General features: G+C 38.5%; 1 protein-coding gene across 9 annotated transcripts in view; it reads left to right on the top strand.

The window, feature by feature from the left end:
* MTHFSD (methenyltetrahydrofolate synthetase domain containing) overlaps nt 1–23,497 on the top strand; it is a 50,826-nt gene that overhangs the window by 9,546 nt on the left and 17,783 nt on the right. For 4 of the 9 annotated variants that reach the window (XM_043985321.1, XM_043985327.1, XM_043985319.1 and 1 more), the window contains 5 exons: nt 7,669–7,782; nt 10,168–10,281; nt 19,830–19,920; nt 22,489–22,601; nt 23,083–23,208. In XM_043985321.1, coding sequence (XP_043841256.1) covers nt 7,669–7,782; nt 10,168–10,281; nt 19,830–19,920; nt 22,489–22,601; nt 23,083–23,208 — 558 coding nt within the window. Of the gene's footprint in view, nt 1–7,520; nt 7,635–7,668; nt 7,783–10,167; nt 10,282–19,829; nt 19,921–22,488; nt 22,602–23,082; nt 23,209–23,497 lie in introns of all 9 variants that reach the window. The other 5 variants (XM_043985322.1, XM_043985326.1, XM_043985320.1 and 2 more) reach the window with 2 other exon arrangements.

The raw sequence follows: 23,497 nt of genomic DNA, 5'->3' as shown, positions 1-23,497 counted from the left end.
TTGGTAGCAGTGTAAAATTAAAACCATATGCGTCTGGAGCATTTATGTTTACTGACATCTATCATCATGTTACTTAACTTTCATTTGCAGTGACTAATCATGGTACATCTATGAGCACAACTGGGTAGGTCCTGAATGTAAGATGCTTCTAAAGCTACCGCTTACCCTTTGATAGCAAATAAAAAGTTGATCCTGGCTAGGAGCATGTTATTGTTAATGGTGCCATTTTCACAAAGTTGGTCTTACTCAGCAAATCCATGGGAAAATGTCCTGTTAGGATAAAGCCCAGCCAGAAGTGATTTGTCTGACCTTAACTACTAGGTGGTAAGTCCCTCGAGGGAAAGTTGTTTACTACACTTCTGTCCTCCTGAACAAAGTGACCAGCACACAGTCAATAGGAGCTCTGTACATCTTTGGGGAACTGACATTATTACTGAATTTACTATTCCAGGCCTCACTTTACCACTGCAAATATATTAGGGAAAACCAAAGAACAGCAAAGTTCTTATGTCATACAACCCTATGAGGAAGGAACTGTGATCATCTTCATTTTACAGATGAGTTAACTAAGGCTCTGAAAGATTAAATGATTTGTTCATAGTCACATAAACCTAGTGAGTAGCTGAGGCAGGATTCATAGTCACATAAACCTAGTGAGTAGCTGAGGCAGGATTTCTTTTGGTTTTGTTTTTATTTTAAAATTTTAAACTTAAATACAAAATGAAAAAAGAAAAAAAAATGTTGCCATGTACACAGCAGAGCATAGGAGAGGATTCATTATAAAACAATGAACTTCCGTTTTAAGAAATGTGACTGAGGCAGGTTCTGAATCCAGCTCACCTGACTCCAAGACCAACCTCTCTCCACCATGCCATACTGCCCTCATGAGGGAAAATAGAGTATTTGAATCAGAAACGTTTATTGTTGTTATTGTAGTGCTGTGGGCAAACAAAGTTTTTAACCTGATGCAGTCTGGTAATTTGCTAGTGCTGAATAGAAGAGAAGGAAAACTTTGCTTCAAGGAAGGAGGAAAGAGTCCTAACTCAGACCCTTCGGTCTGCTTGTTTTCAGAGGGAAAGAGTCTTCATTCTCTTTAACTAGGCCAATGCCTTTTTCTGTCATGAGCCAAGAGGAAGGATGAATGTGGTTTTGCATATTAGAGTGAGGTTTTTGTTTTGTTGTTTTTACTAGAAGCTCAGATCTGAAGTTTGTTTTGTACAAATTAGACTAAAACAAGCACTCTTGAATAAAACCACTAACTTTCTGGGCCAGTTGCAAAAAAATGCTGATTTATTTTACTACTACGTAGTCCCCATGAAAGAGTGGATTCCGCAAAATGGGTAGTGAGCTAAAAACTAGACTTGTTTTGAAAGCTGACTTAAGTCATTATAATAAATTATAGGAAAAGGCTGCTCAGTTATCGAGGCCATTTTTTTTTTAAGTAAAATTTGAGTTTTCCCAATTCACCCTGGCTGTAAGTATCGAGCTACTCATGGGCTCTATCCCACTGCTGATCGTGCAGGCCCTTGGACTTACTCCATTTCCAGCCTGGCTTGGTTCACCTTTTCTTAGGCAACCTGGTGCCACCCAATGCCAAGGGCTTCTCCTGTAGATGCCAAACTTGGTGCTGACACTCGATCAGCTTAAAACTCCCAAAAGACCTCATAGCCCCAGCCTCCCTGGCAGCTGGGGTTAAGACCTGTGCCACCATGCCTGGCTATTCTCTTTTGTTTTTTTCTAAAGCTCTTTTTTTTCTGCTTCTTCACTGTTGGATCTTCACCATTTTTTTTTTTTTACCAAGAGTCTCTTTAAGAAAGTTAAAACAAGAAAAAAAAATTTTTTTAAAGTTAAATTATAAGGTGTTCCATTAAATGTAATGAAGCACTATCATTACTGTATGGTTTTTATATTTTGAAGAAAATTGCCTTATAACAATGTCCTACTTATCTGAAGCCAGGATTCTCACATTAGTTATCCGTAACATCTGTGAACCCAGAAAAAAAAAAAGACTTCAGAAAGGCAAGTAGCTGTCCTATGTACCCCATGTAGACTCTGGGGTGACAATAGAGTCGTTCATTCATACTTGCTCATGGCAGACCGATACAGTGATTTAGAGAGCTGAGACTATATAGGCTGTGTGAACATTCCTTCTCCTTGTACAGTTTGTAACCTCTCTAAAATTAATAGATAGTTAAGAGCTCTGGGGACGCCCAACTTAAAATGCAGATCACTGTGTAAAGAGGGCATCACATGGGCATAGAACTGTTGTCAGTAGTTACGTATTATGTCATAATCCCCCAGCTATTTAGTCAGTGTCAAGACATTCTTTTGATGCTGATCACTGTGATTTGATGGTCGTAAGAGAGCTGGCTTCTAGCTCTTTGTGACAGTGTATGTCCAGAGTGTAACACAGAGAGGATGGAGAAGAGTGTGGATGCAGATTATAGTGGTGTGAGCTCAAGGGCAAGAGAGAATTTGACTTTCTGAATTAGAGGGGAGAGGGGGTGGAGGAGAAGGTGGTGTTTGGATATTGGTCCCTGGCGGTTTGAGGGCATGTCATGGTATGGATGCCGTGCAGCTTGTGGCAAAGTAGAGCTGTGAATCTCCAGAGAAGGTTGGGCTGGCCCCTAGGATGAATTTTGATTTAGGGAGTAAAGTTTAGCTATTAGGGCAAAGTAAAGCTTAGGGCAACACATGGAGGTGGAACTGCCTTAGACTGCAGAGAGCTGGTTACATTTGTGTCCCCAGAGTTGTAAGTGCTCTTCCTAAGGATCATGTCCAGCATTTGGGGGAAACAAGGAGGGATGGTATGGAGTCAGAGGACTTGTGTCTAGGATACTCAGAATCCAAAGGAAGGTTTAAAAAAAGCCCCAAATACATGAAGTGATTCTCACTGGCCCTGAGCCAATTCAGCACCTGCCCTTCCCTGACCTCCCATATAACAAGGCCACGCTAACAGGTGCAGGGATATGATATATGGGCTTACAGTAAAACCTACCCACGTCCCTCTTTCCAGTGCCATGAAGACCCCAGCTCTAGGCTATGGAAGTTTTCCCGGGTCACTTCAGCCAGTATAGGAGCAAAAACCTGCTGGGGGCCACAACCCTGTGGTGCCAGTGCTACAAAGCTCTGAACTGCTGGTTCTAAGCCAGAGAACTGAGGAATAGAGGGATCGGGAGAGGTCACCATGACACAACACTGGGGGGCGGGGGGGGGGGGCTCGGTTTAGCACTTGATTAAACCTGAGGGAAAGAGCACAGTGTCCAATTGGGACCAGTTCTATTTATCTAAAAGTCACTTGGGGCAGAGATCTAGACTGGTGAATTGTCCAGCATGGGAAGAGGCTGAGATACTTTGAGATCCAACTCCTAAGGAAACCATTTTGAGAGAAGAAGGAATCAAAAAGCAAATGGGGGGTGAAGTGGGTGGGAGGTGAAATTACCAAAGATCTCAGGAAGACTGACTCAAAGAGCGTGAATATAACAGATAAATCAATAAGAAAAACATTAGCAACAGAAGGAACAATGACTTCCAGATCTAGTAAATGAGTTCAGAAATCTATGAGTACTGCATAATAAAGGAAAACGATCCAGTGCCTGATAAGACAGAGGACACTGGAATGTGAGGAGAACATGGAACCATATGATGTTGTCTCTGAGTGGTTTCAAAAAGAAATCAGAATTATGAGAGCAGAATGTTTGGTTTACACAGCAAAAATATCAGAATACAAAAACTGGAATCCGATGGCAAGTCTCACCAAAGAAAACAAAGAGAGAATAATATATTGGGGATGAAGATATGCAGAAGGGAAGGACAGTCTAGGAGAAGCAAAAATCAATAATGTTAAGAGAAAATATGGTCACTAGGCAAACAAAACATACTGATCTTTAAGACACGATGAATAGAGACAACCTAATGATCATAGTTCTCCCAGAAGAACACAACAAGACAAAAAACCTTGACAGTATAATGCAGGAAATACTGGAAGAGAACTGCCCAGAACTTCTGGTTTCATAGATCTCCAGGAAAAAAACAAGCCAAAAAAATGGCTACAAACTCCAAGACATATGATAGTTAAATTTCACACTTTGACTCAGAAACAGTAAGTTCCTTAAGTAATAAGGAGAAAGACCTTAAAATACAAAGGAAAGGGAATTCAAATAACACAAGACTATTCTGCACCCATCAGAAAATGTAGGAGGGAATGCAATAATGTGTTTCAAAGAACAATGGAACTCAGGATGCAGGCCAGGGTGGCCTATGCTGCTATATCAGATTACTTGCTGTCTTGGGGATGGGAGAAGGGAGGGGAGGGAGGGAGAAAAATTTGAAACAAGAAATCTTATAAAAACAAATGTTGAAAATTTAAAAAAAGAAAGAAAGCTTCTTTCTAGATATTTACATATTGAAATGTTTGTGTTTCCTGATCATTGCCAAATTCATAATAAAAGAAAATGAACAATTTTTTAAAATAAATAAATAAATATTTTTAAAAGGGGAAAGGACTTACATATCCAAAAACATTTATAGCAGCTCCTTTTTATGGTGGCAGAGTTGAAAATTGAGGAGATGCCCGTCTATTGGGGATTGACTGAACAAGATGTGGTACATGAATGTAATGGAATACTATTGTGCTATAAGAAATGATCAATAGGCAGATTTCAAAAAACTCCTGAAAAGCTTACATGAACTGATGCTGAATGAAGTGAGCAGAACCAGGAGTACATTATACACAGTAACAGCAACATTGTGTGATGATCAACTATGAATGACTTGGCTTTCCTCAGCAATATAGTGATCAAAGACAGTTCCAAAGGACTCATGATGAAAAATGCTGTCCTATCCAGAAAAAGAACTATGGAGTCTGAATTCAGATCAAATCAGACTTTTTCACTTTGTGTGTGTGTGTGTGTGTTTTGGTCTGTTTCTTTTATAACATGACTAATTTGAAAAATATGTTTTACATAATTGTACATATAAAATCCATCAATTTGCTTACCTTTTTAGGGGGAGGAGGAGGGCGGGAAAAAATTTGGAACTCAAAAAAATTTTAAATGAATGTTAAAAATTGCCTTTACATGTAATTGGAAAAAGTAGAATACTACTTAAGCTTTAAAAATGGTTATGCCACCTTAATATTAAAAATCATGCTATCAAAAATTATAAGAAAAACAGATCTACATATCTCACAGCTATGGATTGGAGATGTATTCTTAGCCAAACAAAAGATGAGGTAATTACAAAATATAAAATAGGTATCTTTGATTACATGAAACTGAAAAGCTTCACAGACAAAATTAATGCATCAGGGATAAGTTGGAAGTGATCAAATCAGAAAAAAAAATCTTGGTATCAAATTTCTCTGATTAGGCTTAGGTATCTAAAATATGAAATAGAATGAATGGTAAAAAATCTGAACAAACAGGTCTCCAAAGAACTGCAAAATACTCACAGTTACACTGAAGAATGTTCCAAATCACCAATAATAAGAGAAATGAAAGTCAAAACAACCCTTAGGTTATACCTCACACCCTGCACATTGCAAAAATGATTGGAAGTAGCACTAGATAATGTTGGAGGAGTTGTGGCGTGATAATCATATTAACACATTGTTGGTGAAGCTGTGAATTGGTACCATTACTGTAGAGTTATTTGGCACTATGCAGATAAAGCAACTAAAATGTCCATTCCCTTTGAACCAGAGACACCATTTGGGGGCTTATATCCCAAGGAAGAAAGTCCCTATATACACCAAAATAAGCAACTTTTTTTGGTAATATTTATAGCAGCTTTGTGTGTATGTGTGAGCTAAGAATTGAAAACAAATACAGAGAAGCATGGGAAGGGTATGTGAACAGATGCAGAGCCTAGAAATCAACATATACAGTGACTATACAACAATGTAAATGGAAAACCACAGCCATACACTGGAAAATCAAAAGTAAATGTTACAGAATTATAAAGATCAAACAGAATGCAAATGAGAACATTTGAGAAGACAATCTATCCTTTGGTCAGGGTTGGAGGACCACAGGTATTACACACTGCCTAAGTTGTTGGACATTTTCAGTGTATTGATCAGTTGTGATTTTTTTCTTCTCTAAAAAATAATACTTGTTATGGGCTGGTCCTGGGGGAGGGGGAGGGATCCTTGAGAGGACTATGATGATAGAAGAAAAAGAAGGTATTAATAAGAACTTATTAAAAAAAAATAAGAGCAGTTAAGTATAGTTTAGCTATTAGAAAGATTCCACCAGAAATAGTTAAAAATTTTTAAAGCTCTTGATGCTTAAAGGAGTAAGCTTCTGTGACTTTGCAGATTAATTTAAGTCCATGCCATTTAGAACTGGAAAAGGCATTAATGACCATCTAGTATAGCTCAGTCATTTTAGAGAGGTGAACACTGAGACCCAGGGAGCATCAGGGACTTGTGTAGCCTGGGCTCACACAAGTGGTAAGTAGCATCTACAGAAGGGTTTGAACTAGGTTCTAAATCCACTGCCTTCTCTCCTACCCCACTCTGAAGAACATCTTATTTTCTGACAATTATAAACAAATGAGTAGTTATCGTTTTTATTGTTGTTGGGCTTTGTCTGGATCTGCAATTTCATCATGGTGATGGATTCCTAATATGAACATTCCCTCCACTGATGAAGACTGGTCACTCAATGGGCAGCTTAATCTTAGAGACAGCTAGGTGGTACAGAGCGCTCAGCCTGGGGTCAGGAAGACTTCACCTCTGTCTGCCTCAGTTTCCTCAAGTGTAAATTGGGAGTAATTATAGCATCTACCCCCTAGGGTTGTTGTGAGGATAAAATGAGTTAATATTTGTAAAGGGCTTACCACGGTGCCTGGCACATAACAGATCATCCTTCCTGCTCTTCCTTCCTTCCTTTCTAACTTTCTTCTTCTCATCCTTCCCTCGTTCCCTCCTTCCTTCTTCCATTCATATCCTAGAGATGTTAAATGGATTGTTTCAGAGACTGGACTTTGAAAACCAGATCTTCCTGACTCCAAAACTAATCTATGTACTGCACTATACTGCCTCCAGGAACCAAATCCTCTGAATTTAAATACAATTTTAATAAAAAACAATAATAATTGACATATATATATAGTGATTTCCAAATATGCAAAATACTTTACACCTATTATCTCATTTGAGCCTCAGAACTCTCTTATGAGATTGAGTAACTTTATTTAGTGAATATGTAATTCTTCACAAGGAATTTTTTTGTCAAAAGGTCCACATTTTAAGCCAAAAATTTTAAACCAATTTTAAGCCAAAAGGATGTGAGAATGGCAAAGCAGAGGCTGCTACAGTACAGACGGGTCTATTAGCTCCCTATGGAAAACTCAAGCCTGAGCACATTCGGTCCTAAAATTCGAAGTTCTAAGTTTGGGAAAACAGAAGTCAGCATATTCTTATATGTCATAGCAGAGAGTTTTTAGAAGCTTTTATTTACTCAGCTTTATGTCTAGGAGGCCCTTGAGTAATATGCCGTTGTCTTTAAAACTAGGGTTCTTCTCATGCTGCTGAAGGGCTGCTGCATTTACAGGAATTTAAAATGGCCAGGACTGTTAAAGTAAATCCTGATGCTCCCCAGAAAAATGCTCGCTTCCTTGTACTTGATGTAAGTAAGATGATGGTCTTTCTTACCTATGTAGGGGTCTTATGAGGCCTGCCAAAAAATCAGAGAGCTTGAAGCCTACTCCAGGATGCAAGAAGTTAAAGTAGATCCCGATAAGCCTTTGGAAGGAGTTCGACTAATGGTACTACAGGTAATCATGCCTTCCCTAAACTGGAGACTTTGCTAAGATAAAGTTGGTTTGTTTTCTCAGCAGTCAGTGGCTTTTTCTTGATTAGGAAGATGGTGCTCCTTCCCATACAGCCACCTTTGGAATGACAGATTCTTGGAGCTGAAGGCATCCTCAGAAGCCATTTAATCTAATCTGTATCCAAGCAGAGATTACCTTCTGTGACTCCTCAGCAGGTAGAGAGCCCCTTGATGGGGAATCAGCTGCCTCCTGAATCAGATGGGCATTCAGCTCATGGGTAGGAAGCGTTCCCTTACATCTAGACTAAATGTCCCTCTTCACATTGTATCTACTGCCACCTTTGGAAGCCAAGAACAAGTCTAATGACCTCTTGGACATCTCTCTTCAGTACTTCAAGGTGCTTGTCATGCGCTGTGGAGTCTTTTCCAGAGTACACATTCCCAGTTCCCTCATGGTGTGCTCTCTAAGTCCAGAAGATCTGTGTGTGAATCCTGCTTCAGATGTTTATTAGCTGTGTGATCCTTCTCTTTTCTCTGTTTTTCAGTTTCTTCTCTCTATAAAATGAGGAGGTTTAAATTGATGCCTCTGCAGTCCTTTCTAGCTCAGAGTAATTTGTGTTTCTAATAATAACTGAGAAAAAGGACTTGGGCAGAATTTTTTCTTTTTTTTTCTTTTTTTTTTTTTGGTGAGGCAGTTGGGGTTAAGTGATTTGCCCAGGGTCACACAGCTAGTAAGTGTTAAGTTTCTGAGGCCGGATTTGAATTCAGGTCCTCCTGAATCCAGGGCCGGTGCTCTATCTACTGCGCCACCCAGCTGCCCCTACTTGGACAGAATTTCGAGATTGGTGACTTTTGTCTTCGGGTTCTTTCTCCCTTTTTTTTTTTTTTTTTTTTTGCTCCTCTCTTCCCTCATGAGCACCTTGCCTTTCCCTCCTTATCCTGAGCAGTGCTCTGTCCCTGTGGATCAAAACTTGCTTGCAGGTATCTTTCAGGTTCGAAAAGAACTGAAAAACTGATTTATACCTTGCTGTAAATAATTGATAATGGCTTACTTACTTTCATAGCTCATATCCATAACTAGAATTTTTTTTTCCTGTGGCAAAAACAACTAGGAGTAAGTACAACAACTTTGCAGAAGGCAGTCCAATCAATTCTGGCAGGAGTGGATTCGCACTCCACACTCCAGGCTGGAGGAAGAGTAAAGAGATTTAGGACTGTGGTCTCCAGACCCTGTGTCTGTGACGACACCCTAGAAAAATCACTCCACCCTAGTTATTCGTCAGGGACAGCTTTTTCTTTTATTGTAAATGTATTGACCTCTGTTTCCTTTTTTCTCCTAGTGAACTAAAAACTATTTTCTCTCCCTTCTACTTCCTCCCCCTAACCCTACCCAACTGGAAAAAAAGAAAACCCTTGTAATAAATATACATACTTAAGCAAGGATATTTGTATTTAATTGGAAGTGATACCTTAATCCCAACAAACTGAATTTCTATTGGTACAATTTTAGGTATGAGTGACAGGCCAACAGAAACAGAGGCCTTTGTGGTTATTCAGATAACAGAGGCAGAACGGTATATTGGCCAGAGGCCTGGATTTGGAGTTTAGGAGCTATTAATAAACGTAACAAGTAGTGACCCACAAATACTGATATGTATTAATCATCAGAGCAGACATTAACAGTTAGTTGGGTAGGTGGGCCATTATACTTTTTTTTTTTGGCAGGGCGATGGGGCTTAAGTGACTTGCCCAAGGTCACACAGCTAGTAAGTGTCAAGTGTCTGAGGCCGGATTTGAACTCAGGAACTCCTGAAGCCAGGGCCGGTGCTTTATCCACTGCGCCACCTAGCCGCCCTGGCCATTATACTTTTGTGAATAAATGAATAAGGATATCATGCATAGCTTTCTAATGAAAATGACACCAAAGACTATACTACTGAACATAAATAAGAGCATAGAAAGCACAGAAATGTGTGATGTAAATTCACACATAACTTGATCAGAGTTTGGATTATTAAAGTAATTTTAGACAAAATCTCTTGACTTTATAATTATCCAAAATTCTTATGGGTGATTTATATGATTAAACAGTTTAATAAATGCTGCATTTTCTTTTAAGAAATTAATCCTCATTATGTAAAGCATTGGTTTGATATGGTATAGGGTCTAATGGACCATGCTGTAAACATTCCTACTAAATCAAAAGGACCAAAACCCTAAAATAATCATGGTGCTTACTTTGTATATTGGTTCCTTTCAGGAGGCAGTGTCCTTGCCATGCTCAGAAGAAACATGTAGAATAATAACCAGGCTCTCTATCTGATGCAGTTTGAAGAAAAAAAAAAAGAGCATATTTCCATTTGTAATCTCCTCTTTTTTCCTATAAAAGGGCAGAAAGACTTTGTTGGTTCCTACACCACGATTGAGAACGGGATTATTTAATAAGATTGTCCCACCCCCAGGAGCAACAAAAGAAATCTTGAGAAAATGTGCCACTTCTCAGGTAAGTGTGGAAAGCGGACATCCCAGATAAAACAGAATAAGAATTGTTTGGATCAGTAGCAGGATAAGAAAAAAGGGATTTTCATGCATCAGAAAGTTAGCATTCATATGGTATTTCTTTATTTCTTTTTGGGGGGGGTGAGGCAATTGGGGTTAAGTGACTTGCCCAGGGTCACATAGCTCGTAAGTGTGTAAAGTGTCTGAGGCCAGATTTGAACGCAGATCCTCCTGAATCCAGGGCCGGTGCTCTATCCACTGCACCACCTAGCTGCCCATGGTATTTCTTTAAAAAGGTTTATTGAGGCCTTTGAATGGCAATCATTTCTCAATATATTCCTCCACAATAAGCCCTTCACGTAACAAATACAGTTAAGCAAAAGCAGTCATCATGGAGATCCCACCTGAGAGCATATGCAGCCTTCTAGACCCATAGATAGGCCTCTTCTCCTTCCTTTCTTCCCCCAGCCCTGGCCCTCTGGACAAGACAGAGCCGGGATTTTTTCTCATCTCTTCTCTAGGACAAAGATTGGCCATTGCATATTAGTGTTCCTTTCTTTCTAGAGTCACTCCAACATGGACTGGAAATTCCCATATTTTATCATCTTTGATGCTTTGATAGGTAAAGCCCTTTTTTTTGCAGGGTGAAACCAAAGAGTGACTTCTGATCCACATTTCTCTTCTTATTAGTGATTTGGAGCATTTTTTTTATGAGATATTTTATTTTTTCCGTTACATGTAAAGATAGTTCTCAACTTTTGTTTATACATGCTTTACAATTTCAGATTTTTCTCCCTCCCTCCCCTCCCTCCCCCCCTCCCCTAGACAGCAGGTAATCTGATATAGGTTATATCTATATATCTCTATACATATACATATATAGATATATATACACACACATATATATACACATAATAACATTAATCCTATTTCTGCATTAATCCTGTTACAAGAGAAAGAATCAGAGCAGTGATGCAAAACCTCAAAATGGAAAAAAAAACAACAGCACCCAAAACAAAAGAAATAATATGGTTCAATCAGCATCCATACTCCACAGTTCTTTCTTTCTTTTTTTTTCTTGGATTTGAAGATCCTCTTCTATCATGAGTTCCCTGGAACTCTTCTGTACCATTGCATTGGTGAGAAGAATATAGTCCATCACAGTAGGTCAACACTCAATGTTGATGATACTGTGTACAATGTTCTTCTGGTTCTGCTCATCTCACTCATCATCAGCTCACGTAAGACCCTCCAGGTTTCTCTGAACTCTTCCTGCTCATCATTTCTTACAGCACAATAGTATTCCATTGTATTCATATACCACAACTTGTCCAGCCATTCCCCAATTGACGGGCACCCCCTCAACTTCCAATTCCTTGCTACCACGTAAAGAGCAGCTATGCATATTTTTATACATGTGGGTCCCTTTCCCCTTCCATGATTTCTTTGGGCAACAGACCTAAAAGTGGGATTGCTGGGTCAAAGGGTATGCACAGCTTTATCGCCCTTTGGGCATAATTCCAAATTGCTCTCCAGAATGGTTGGATCAGCTCACAGCTCCACCAACAATGCATTAGTGTTCCAATTTTCCCACAGCCTCTCCAACATTTATTATCTTCCTTTTTTGTCATTTTAGCCAATCTGATAGGTGTCAGGTGGTACCTCAGAGTTGTTTTAATTTGCATCTCTCTAATCATTAGAGATTTAGAGCATTTTTTCATATGGGAATAGATAGCTTTGGTTTCTTCATCAGAAAACTGCCTGTTCATATCCTTTGACCATTTCTCAATTGGGGAATGACTTGGATTCTTATAAATTTGATTTAATTCCCTATATATTTTAGAGATGAGGCCTTTATCAGAAGCACTGGCCTCAAAAATTGTTTCCCAGCTTTCTGCCTCCCTTCCAATTTTGGATGCATTGCTTCTGTTTGTACAAAAATTTTTTAATTTAATATAATCAAAATCATCCACTTTGCATTTTATAATATACTCTATCTCATGTTTGGTCAAAAACTGTTCTCCTTTCCAAAGATCTGATAGGTAGACTATTCCTTTCTCTCCTAATTTACCTATGGTATCACCTCTTATGTCTAAATCATGTATCCATTTTGACCTTATTTTAGTATAAGGTGTAAGATGTTGGTCTAAGCCTAATTTCTGCCATACTATCTTCCAGTTTTCCCAGCAGTTTTTGTCAAATACTGAGTTCCTATCCCAGAAGCTGGAGTCTTTGGGTTTATCAAACACTACATTACTAGTGTCATTTACTACTGCATTTCCTGAGCCTAGCCTATTCCATTGATCTACCACTCTATTTTTTAGCCAGTACCATATAGTTTTGATGACTGCCGCTTTATAGTAAAGCTGATTTGGAGCATTTTTTATGTGCTTGTTGATATTTCTTTAGGAAACCATTGGTTTTAATCAGTTATCTGTTTTGGAGCAGCACTTGAGAGTGCATGATATATTTGCATCAATGTCCTGTATATTTTGGAAACCAGGCTTTTATCTGAGATAGTTGATGCAAAGATTTCCCTCCTTAACAATTTCTGTTATTTTAGGTGCACTGATTCTATTAGTGCAAAAGTTGTTCGATCTTTTAGACTATGATTTTTTTGAAAGCAAGAACTATCTCTGCTTTTCTCTTTGTATCCCCAGTACTTAACACATAATTAGTAATAAATGTTGAGTCACTGACTTCCTCAGAGTTACTACGAGGATAGTGTTTCATAAGCACTTCATAATTAAAATTTTTTATCTTTATTATTCCCTCATTTCTTTTTGGGTTAAGAATTCTCTTCCATAACTAAAGTTATTAAAAGGCATCTATCTCATTCTTCTCTAATGATTTTATAATATAATCATTCATATTTAGGTCAAGAATTCATTTTAAGAACTTACTGTGGCTTATAGCATTGGTCTAAGCCTCATTTCTGACAAATTGCTTTACAGTTTTCCTTGTAGTTCTTATCGATTACAAAATAAAGAAGGAATGGTACTTTCAGACATCAAATTATAGTTTAAAGCAGAAATCATCAAAACCATATTGTATTGATTTAAAAAATAGAGCTCAACAGAAAACATGACATAGAGGAGAATCAGAAACAATAGAACTCAATAACTCAGTGGTTGATAAACTAGAAAACATTAATCTCTTAATAAAGAACTTCTCATTTGATAAAAACTACTGGGAAAACTGGAAAGTCAACTGGCAGAAATTATGCTTAGATTTACACAGTACACCAGGAAGTTCCAAATGGGCCTTAATATTAAAAAATCATAGCATTAAAAAAAATAGAACAGATCATGTACTTTGCACAGCCATAGACAGGAGAAGTGTTCTTAATCAAAACAAGAGATGGAGGCAATTACAAAAGATAAAATAGACATTTTGATTACATGAAGCAGAAAGGCTTCTCCACAAACAAAAGTAATGTAACTAGGATAAGATGGGAAACAGTCTCAGATAAGAGTTTAGTATCCAAGATATAAAGACAAAGGATATTGAAAATTGGAAAAATCAAATTAATCTTATTTTTTGATTGATTCCATTCTATTCCTGATATTTTTGTAACTCTCAAAGTCATGTTTCATTTGAGTTAAGTGTGAAAATTCAGCTTTCCATTAATCACTCATTGTCTCTGAGCCAAGTTTAGAAGTTCAGATCTCCTTCAAATTACTGTTATATTCTTGTGTCAAGGAAATTGTCCTTGAAGGATTCAGGTAAATGCCAGGGAGTCTGGTCTTTTATCGAAGGTAGTCTGGTGCACTATGGCTAAACTGAACTTGCAGGTGAACTAAACAATGAGCATTTTTTAACTATATGATGGAAGGAGTAGTTGTTGCTAACCTCTCATTTCTCATTTCCAGGCAATAAAATTGTTCCTCATGCCTGTGATGCTTCAAGCTCTGTAACCAGTTGTACTGTTTTCCCCATATATGGCACTGCCTCCTAATTTTTGGATGCTTTTCCTTCTTTCGCTAAAAATTATCTCATTTAGGATCTTTTGGTTTCTTGAGGAGCTGAAAGACCCCTTTTATTGGTAATTGTTTACCTTACCAATAAATTAAACATGCTTAGAATTTTGTGCCTCAATGTATCTTCATTTCCATCATAACAATATGAACAAGTAGTTTTTCAGAAGAAGAATTACAAACTTTTAACTATATGAAAGAATTCTCTAAAGGAACAATAAGACAATGAAAATCAAAACAATCCTAAGGTTTTACTTTGTACCTAGCAAATAGGCAAAGATAACCAAAAATGGCAATAATCTATGTTGGAAGGGTTCTGGGAAAATATGCATTGTTGATGGAGCTGTGACTCAGTATGATCACTTTGGAAAGCAATATGCACAAAAATGTTCATATCCTTCGACCCAAAGGTTCCCCTGCAAGACTTGTACCCAAAGTAAGTCATTGATAAGAAGTTCCCACATATACGAAAAAAATTTTAATGGCACTTTTTTTTGATAGCAGAGAATTACAAAAATGTAATGGAATATTACTGTGCTGTAGGAAATTATAAATGTGACTATAGAGAAGCTTGGGAAAATTTACACAATCTGATACAGTGAGGTAGGCAGAACCAAGGAAAAAATAGGCACGGTGACTACAATAATGTAAAGGAAAGAACAATTATAAAACAATGAAAAGTAAATGTTACAAGATTAGAAAGAACACACCAGTGAAGAGAAGTGAGAAGGTAGCCCCACCCCTGCTACTCTACAGTGGCAAGAGGCCCATGGAGGCGCTGTGTTATACATGTATTTTCTGGCTTGTTCTATGTATCAGTTTTTATCACTATTTTTCTACCTCTTTTTTTCCTTAACAAATGTTATTTGTTAAATGACATAGTTCTCAGGGAGAAAAAAGGAGAATGTTCTGGTGATATAAAAATGATGAATATTAAATAAAATGATTATTTTTTTTTAAAACCAACAAAATAGAAAAGAAACATGACATATATCTTGGGGGCATAGGTAATATGGAAATTTGTGTTGCTTAATTGCATGTTTGTCACAAGGGTTTTGTTTTTCTAATTCTTTTTTTTTTTCAACGGAAGGTGGAAGTAGGAAGGAGACAAAATAGATTTTTGTAAAGTGAAAAACTTTAATTTAGAAAAAAAGAAAGAAAAGTGAGTCATTGGAGCATTTTTAAATTCACAGAAATGAATAGAAGGGAGTCTAGACAGAAATGTGTGCAAACAGCATAGCTTAGAAAATTAGATGTTGAATTTATTGTATACTTAAAAGAGATTTGTGATTTTATTTTTAAGTGCCCCCCCAAAAGGAGTATCAAGTGTCCCCTTTGCATTTTGTAATTGGATTAGTAATCCAAACAGAAAGTCTATGAATAGTCTACCTTATTTATTTAGTTCATGTCACAGCTTTTCAATTTTCTTGCAACCTTAAGAATATGGAGACCCAGATTCTACTCACCATTGCTCAATGTGGTTTTGTTTCATTGTGAAAATCTAGGATTCAGTTTCTCCTCCTGGAAAATTACTCGGGTTGGACTAGACCATCTTTAAAGCCCCTCTTTAGGGACTAAGAGGAACAGTTGTTCCATAGGATTTTGTGAATTCACCTCTAAAAGAAATTTTTAAAAAGCATATGATCCTCTGGTGTCCTCTAGTGTTAAAATGTGGTATAAACAAATGCCTTTGAAATTTCTGTTTTAGCATTGAGTTGGAAATTTGAATGATTTATAGGCAGCCCCCTGTTGCATTAGGGTTAAAAGGAGAACTTGCCAAAATTGTTTTATTTCCTAATTTAAATAGCACAAGTAGAGATAATGTATAGGTTAAATCTCATTATAGCAAATATTTTTACTTTGCACGTCCAGTATTTTCAGATTTGGGGCTCTGAACCATCATTCAGGGTAATGTCTCAACTGTGGTCCTGTTCCATCTAGTTATAGCCCTAGCTTTGTGTATAGTCTTTGTATGGCTTAGGCAGGTGATGGGGAGGGGAGTTCCAGGGGGCAAGTGAGAGAGTGTTTACTGGCACAGGTCTGTTCTTGGCCTGGTTACAGGTGAAGTTGCGGCTTTGAGATCTATGTATGGTAGACTCTTAGCCCAGTGGTCTGATGGGTTATGTTTGAGGTGTCACTCAGCTAGAGCAACTTGTGCAGATGTGTAAAACTTTGGGCAGGCTCTCAGGGCCCCTAGGAACCTCTGACTAATGGTTGAGGTATCACACATTGTTCAGGAGATGTTAAAGGTCCAGAGTTACACTGGCCCTGAGGCAGGGCAAGTTAAGGGAAAGGCTATGGCTGTGATTTAGTTTTTTCAGTATATTCATGCTTTAGCCGTGCCCTGCCCCATATTTGAAATACGGGGTATGGGTTAATGGTAGAGTTATTGCCAAGCAGTCAGCATTAGAACAACACTTTGAAGCATGGTAGATTTTTAAAAAGGGTGCGTGTGTGATGTTTTGGCCTAATGGTTGAAGCATGACATTTGCCTTGTGGTTGTTTTTTGGCCACAATGATCCACTGTGGTCTGGAGCACATGACTTGGCTGGGTTACTTGACTGGCTTTTTGGCAAGACCAATTCTCCTGGAAACATCCTTTATCTTCTCATTCCTCTACTTGAAGGATATCTTTTACCCATTACACCAAAGAGGCAAAAGGCAAGAAGAACAGAATAGTGTTTATACTGCCAAATATGGTCACTGTAGCTTGTGGTCACTTTCAGATGTGGTCACAATGGTCCATCCATCTAAGGTGCAAAATGGACAGAACTGGGCAGGACAAGGAGTAAGGTGCCATCAGAGTTCTGACGCTTTCTACCCTTCTCTCCGTTCTTTCAAAGATCACTGATAGAACCTCAGCTGTCATAGCTACAATGAAATCACAGATCTGGTCCCAAATTCTTCAGTTATTACCATACCCACATTAACTTTTTCTAATTTGTGTCATAAGGTTGTATTTCAAAATCGAACATCTCTTTAACATAATCTATAACGTCCTATTTCTTGGTGTTTTTTACTTTATATCATTTGGCTTAGGTACCAGAAAAAAGTGTTATAGAATTCAAAGCTAATTCCTCTTCTAATGAATTCTGTGATTGTCTTATTTCTTCCAAAACAGATATTTTAAGCCTTTGTTCTATTTTTTAATTTATTTTTTAATATTCATTTTTTAAAATTTTGAGTTCCAAATTATGTCCCTTCCTCTGCCCATTGAGAAGGCAAGCACTTATATCCCTTATAAATGTGAAGTTTCACAAAACATATTTCTACATTAGTCATGTTGCAAAAAAATAGAAGGCAAGAGAAACAAAATGAAAAAATATGCTTCAGTCTACACTGAGTTCATCAGTTTTCTTTCTGGAAGTGGATAGCCTTTTCCATCATGGGCCCTTTGAAATTATCTCAAATCTTTGTATTGATCAGAGTAGCTAAGTCTTTTATGGTTGATCATTACAATATTGCTGTTGCTGTGTGCAGTGTTCTGTTCTGTGAGGGCCAAATTTAATATATGGAGAGTTAATTGAGTAGCTCATCGTATGTAATGTTGGGGTCCCGGAAATAATGAGGGACCTCTAGATCCAAAGCTCCCTCCCCTCCGAGATGCCTTTTTAGATATTTCTCCCAGGCCAATAAGAAAGGAGTCTAACAGCCTCTTTTCCACAAATGAATCAGGTTTTATTAATGGGAAGGAAATAAACAGCAAAGGTGAAAGTAATAAAATCAAAGGCAAGGAAATAGGGAAAAAGAAATACGGATGGATAATCCTCCTAACTCTCACCTAAGTCTATACAATCCCCAAACTCGCTTCCAGTTCAGCAAATTCAAAAGAGCAGGGCTCGTATGTTAACTCACCACCTGGGGTCCGTAGCTTCAATGGAAAACCAGCTTTGCAGCCAGGGCCCACAGGACTTGTCTGCTCCTGCTGCTCGCACCACCAGAAAATGAAGTCGCTCTGGAAGAGACTGAGTTGCCCTCAGGGAGCGTTTACTCTTCCTCCCCCAAAAAGGGAGATCCTTCAAAATTGCCTGTGGAGAGTAGTTTCTCCTGCTGACATCAGCAGCACACATCACTCAGGGCAGGCCAGGTGTGGCTCATCCCAATCAGTCAGCCAAATTCCAATAAACTTACCACAGTTCATTCTGCTTACTTCACTTTACATCAGTTTATATGTCTTCCTAGTTTTTTCTAAAACCTTCTCCCTCATTATTTCTTATAGCACAGTAGTAGTATTTCATCATATTCATATACTATAACTTATTTAGCCATTCACCAATTGATGAAGCCTTTGTTCTGTTTAGCATTCATTACAAGCCTTATCTCATCCTATGCTGTGTACCCCAATCACTATTTTTACATGACCATGTTACTCTTGTATTCATCATCATTTACCTTACCCTTAATTTTATCAGTGATCCCCATATAGAATAGTAGTTGGTCAGAGTCCTTCCTGCTCCTCAAACTAACTGGACAGGAAACTTGAGCCGGTGACATTAATATTGTAAGGAAATCTATCCAAATTTAAGGAAAGGCAGTCTAAGTCTGGAGGAAGTCTAAGAAGAGGGAGTTTTGAGGTAAAGGAAGAATATGATTCGGCCATCAGCTGGGCCAGTCACTGAACATTACAGCCAACACCCAAGGAAGCTTAAAGATTTTTTGTCTTGACAAGCATAATTCACCTGATTTATTGGAAATAGCTATGTAGAGGTAACAGACTGTGACTGTTTGACCAACATAGTGAGATGAAATGATCATTCTGGTTTTGGCCATGAACCTCAAAATTAATTATATGTACTAATTTCATAAGTGGTTTTCTACTTATATACATGGCTTAACATAGTTTGGTTTTTTTGTTTGTTTGTTTTTTGTGGGGCAATGAAGGTTAATTGACTTGCCCAGGGTCACATAGGTAGTAAGTATCAAGTATCTGAGGCCAGATTTGAAATCAGGTCCTCCTGAATTTAGGGCTGGTGCTAACATAGTTCTTAATAACTGTCTCCGATTTTTGAAGGTTATGCTAAATTAAATTGAAATTTATATTTTTTTCTCTAGACTTTTTAGGAGGCTTTGGTTTCATCCTTGAATCAGCACATTTTTAACCTCATTTTTTTATATAGGTTTCCATTAGTTAATAACATGTATACATATATTTACATATCTCACATATAAAAGTCTTAATAATCCTTTTTTTCCCTTTAATCAAGGGAGATTTTATTCAAATAGATAAGAATTGGTTTTTTAAGTATATAGTTATGGCTTATTATTGCCAAAGATTGATTAAATAATATATGGTGAATTTCCTCTCTATTTTGTGGTGATAAACAACAATGTCTCATTAACCCATTTTGGTTTTGTTACTGCATTTGAAGTTTTAAAAACATGTTTTGGGGGGCAGCTAGATGGCGCAGTGGATAAAGCATTGGCCCTGGATTCAGGAGGACCTGAGTTCAAATGTGGCCTCAGACACTTGATGCTTACTAGCTGTGTGACCCTAAGTAAGTCACTTAACCCTCATTGCCCCACCAAAAACAAACAAACAAACAAACAAAAAACCAAAACGTGTTTTTGCTTTTAGGGCATAAAAAACTATAGTGTACCCATAGGTTTGGATTCCAGAGTCCAAGTGGATTTGGTTGTGGTGGGATCAGTGGCTGTCTCTGAAAAAGGTAGGAATCAACAAGATTAATTAACATATTCAAAAACTTCTGTGAACACTCTCTTCTAAGGTGTTTTTGTGTGTTGGTTGTTTTGAATATGGCTGTGATTTCAGTTGTTTTTCTCAGGGTATTCTTTGTTGGTTTTTCTCATGATCGTGATCCAGACATCATCGATCCCTTCCTGGACAACGTGCCTGAATCACCACTGATCATTTCCATGGACACAGAGACTCTTAAGTCCAGCCACCTCCTTTTATAGACGGGGAAACACTGGTACAGAGTAGCAAAGGGAGCTTGCCCCCAAACCCTACTTAGTGAGAGAACTAAAGTCAGAGCCCAAGTGTCCCACCTGCTGTCACAGAGCTCTTTCATTCTATTCTGTGGTCTTCCTAATTAAAACACTGAGGGATCACTGAGGATTAAGTTGAACACTTTTAAATTCACCTCCCTTGAGGAAGAGATCTTTTTTTTTTTTTGGAAGAGATCTTAAAATGAGCCTCCCTTTCTCTTTCTCAAGTTACCTGGGCCTGAAGATGAATAGATTTTCAGGAAATGATTGGTTTGTGAGGGACTCAAGCAGTAGAAAAACCTTAGCTTCTGAGCTTTGTTTTTATTGTGATAAGTCATGTCCTTATAACAGCACAGTGTGTCCCTTATAGTCCTCGCCAGATTTTCAGGAACCTCTGGTCCTTTGCCAGGTGGGCAGGTGAACTGAACTGTGGCACCCTCAGGACAGTCTCTGGAGAGACCGTGCTTGCTCTGCCAGGTGGCTCACCCCTCAGCAGCCCCAAGCAGTTAAGCCCCTGTGGTTAATGGTGAACATTTTCCCCATGCTGCTATTTCCACTCCACAAAGCCATCCTGTATGCTTCAAAACCAGGCACTTTGAAAGTAATCTATTTAAATTGGCGAATCAATAGGTTCCACCTGGGATCAGCTTATTAGCAGAGATGCACTTGTAAAGTGATGTTTTGACTGTGGCTAGCAAGACTTTTTCTTTTATCTCTTCCAGGAAAGGGGGGAAAGAGGGGATGGAGGAGAGGGAGAAGGAGTGAGAAGCGAGGAGAAAGAGGGAGGCAGGCAGGGAGGAAGGGAGAGAGAGAGAGAGAGAGAGAGAGAGAGAGAGAGAGAGAGAGAGAGAGAGAGAGAGAGAGAGAGAGAAAGATGGAAGGTGAGACCAGGGAAATGGGAGAGATGGGAGAGAGAGAACATTATAAATTAAAGCCTCATATTATCCTTTCCCAGGATCAGAATTATTTTAAGTTCTAGTGAGTCATGTCAGCCTGTACCCAAGATTCCCACAATTGCTAGTGTCACAGAATGGTAGTAATATAAAATAATGTATCTTTTGGTATTAAAAAAAAACCACCACCTTTCTTTTCACATTTGCTCTCTTTGTAGAAGTTTAATTTGATAGATTCCCTAAGAAGCTGGGAATTCTGGCTTTGAGTCCAAGTTCCATTACCAAGCTTTAGATAAATCCTTTTACTCTACTTCCATTTACATATTTATAAAAGAACACAGTACTATTTAGGCAGCGAGGTGGTACAGTGGATTCAGCCCCAGGCCTGGAGTCAGAATTGCTCCTCTTCCTGAGTTCAGATCTGACCTCAGATACTTACTAGCTGTGTGACCCTGAGCAAGTCACTTAACCCCGTTTGCCTCAGTTTCCTCATATGGAAAATGAACTGGGGAAGGAAATAGCAAACCGTTCTAGTATATTTGCTAAGAAAACCCCAAATGGAGGTTGTGAAGAGTCAGACATGACTGAAATGACTAAACAACAACACAGTTTTACTTAATTCTCACCCATCAATTAATTAATTAATTAATTAATTTTTAATGACTTGGTGAGTAAGATAATATAGAGTGACTTTTAGAAAACATATCTGAGAGACAACATGGTTAAAGAGGTTTAGAGTCAGAAAATGTGGAGTCAGGTTTTTGCTCTGCCTTGTGTGATATAAGAAAGGCTGCCTCACCTAGCAGAGCTTCACATCTTCATCGGTAAAACAGAGTAATATTGATTTGGCCTACCTCCCAGGGCTGTTCCAGAGAATCCCACACAATAATGTGTGGTAAGTGCTTCGCCACCTAAAACATTGTCTAAATGTAACTGTTTTCAATCACAAGCCACACATCCTCTTTGTTGAAGGCTTGACTTTTTCTTCCGAGGAGATTGTTTTTTCAAAAAACAATTAACAGTTTGTTAGAGATCTGTTCAAGTATGTTTGTAGATTGCCATTCAATTATCTCAAAAGAGGATCCTTACTGCCACAGATTAGTGGTAAGATGTTTCTGTAAGATTCCTCTTGCTTTCTAATTTGGGCCCAGAATATTCATCCTCAGGAACCACCTGACCGATATGAGATAGCAGAACCAATGTGAGCCGTCATGGTAGAAGTACAGTGCATGGATCTTTGACTCTTGGAGGCCCACCTTAGATTAGCTTCCTCTGAGAATGGGCTCATCTGCAAGGGACAGGTTTTAGCCCTGACACCACAAAATTAAAACAGTTCCTTCACGATTTCCAGCACCCTCGACGCTCTCATTTGTATTATGGCTTCTTTCCTGGCAGGATGGAGAGTTGGGAAAGGGGAAGGTTATGCTGACATGGAATATGCAATGATGGTGTCCATGGGAGCAGTCAGGGAGGAGACCCCAGTCATAACCATCGTGCATGACTGCCAGGTAACTAGGTCCCATGACCCCCCTCCTTCTCTAAGCTGTGTGTGTATGTGTGTGTTCATCTCTGCCTCTCTTTTACTGCCCTCACCTTGTGATCATGTCATGGGTTGTTTTTAATCTGCTAGGGCTGGATTCATTTAGTGATAGAATAAGCAGGCCCCCCTCTAAAATGTGAATTTGGGTATACTTTCCTATAACCAGTGTATTCTGTTCCTACTAATGACTCTTTCTATAAGCTTGAGTTGGGCTCTAGGCCTTTTCAGATCATTTACACCAGAGGCTTCAAACTCTTTGACTGTCATCAAAACTCCCCAGTGTGGCCAGAAACAAATTAAAATGTAATTGGAAAATGTTTAACAAAATAAATAAAAACACAATACCACATAGATGTTAGTTGGAGGTTTTCTTAGTCAGCCTCTGGTCCACAGGGATACATTCCTATTGGTGTTTGACACCACTGATGTTCACAGTTCTCTTTCCTCAGGTGGTCGATATACCTGAAGAGCTGCTCGGTGATCATGATCTAACTGTGGATTACATCCTCACTCCAACCAGATTAATCGTGACCGGCTGCACAAGGCCAAAGCCACAAGGCATCCTGTGGTTCATGGTAGGTCATTGCTGTGAAAGCAAGTGGGCTGAGAGGACTTTCAGACTTGTGATTCTTGCTTTCAGAGCTGGTCAGGAACCTTTTCTTCTGTGGCATTCTTTGCTTCATCTGGGGCTACCATACTCTTATCCCTTATGACTTTATACTCAGAATCACCACCTCCTACCCCCTGCTAAAAGAGATCTTGCTCAAAATTTGGCCAATGGCTACTGATTTTTCAGGGTTCTGTTTACATTTCAGGTAAAGTGAGCAGTCCTGACCATCTCCTATATATAGTTTTCACTTTTAT

Source organism: Dromiciops gliroides, chromosome 2, assembly GCF_019393635.1.
Source record: "Dromiciops gliroides isolate mDroGli1 chromosome 2, mDroGli1.pri, whole genome shotgun sequence".
NCBI lineage: Eukaryota > Metazoa > Chordata > Mammalia > Microbiotheria > Microbiotheriidae > Dromiciops > Dromiciops gliroides.
The sequence above is the reverse complement of the archived record's forward strand: the minus strand, read 5'-3'. Positions and strand labels throughout refer to the sequence as shown.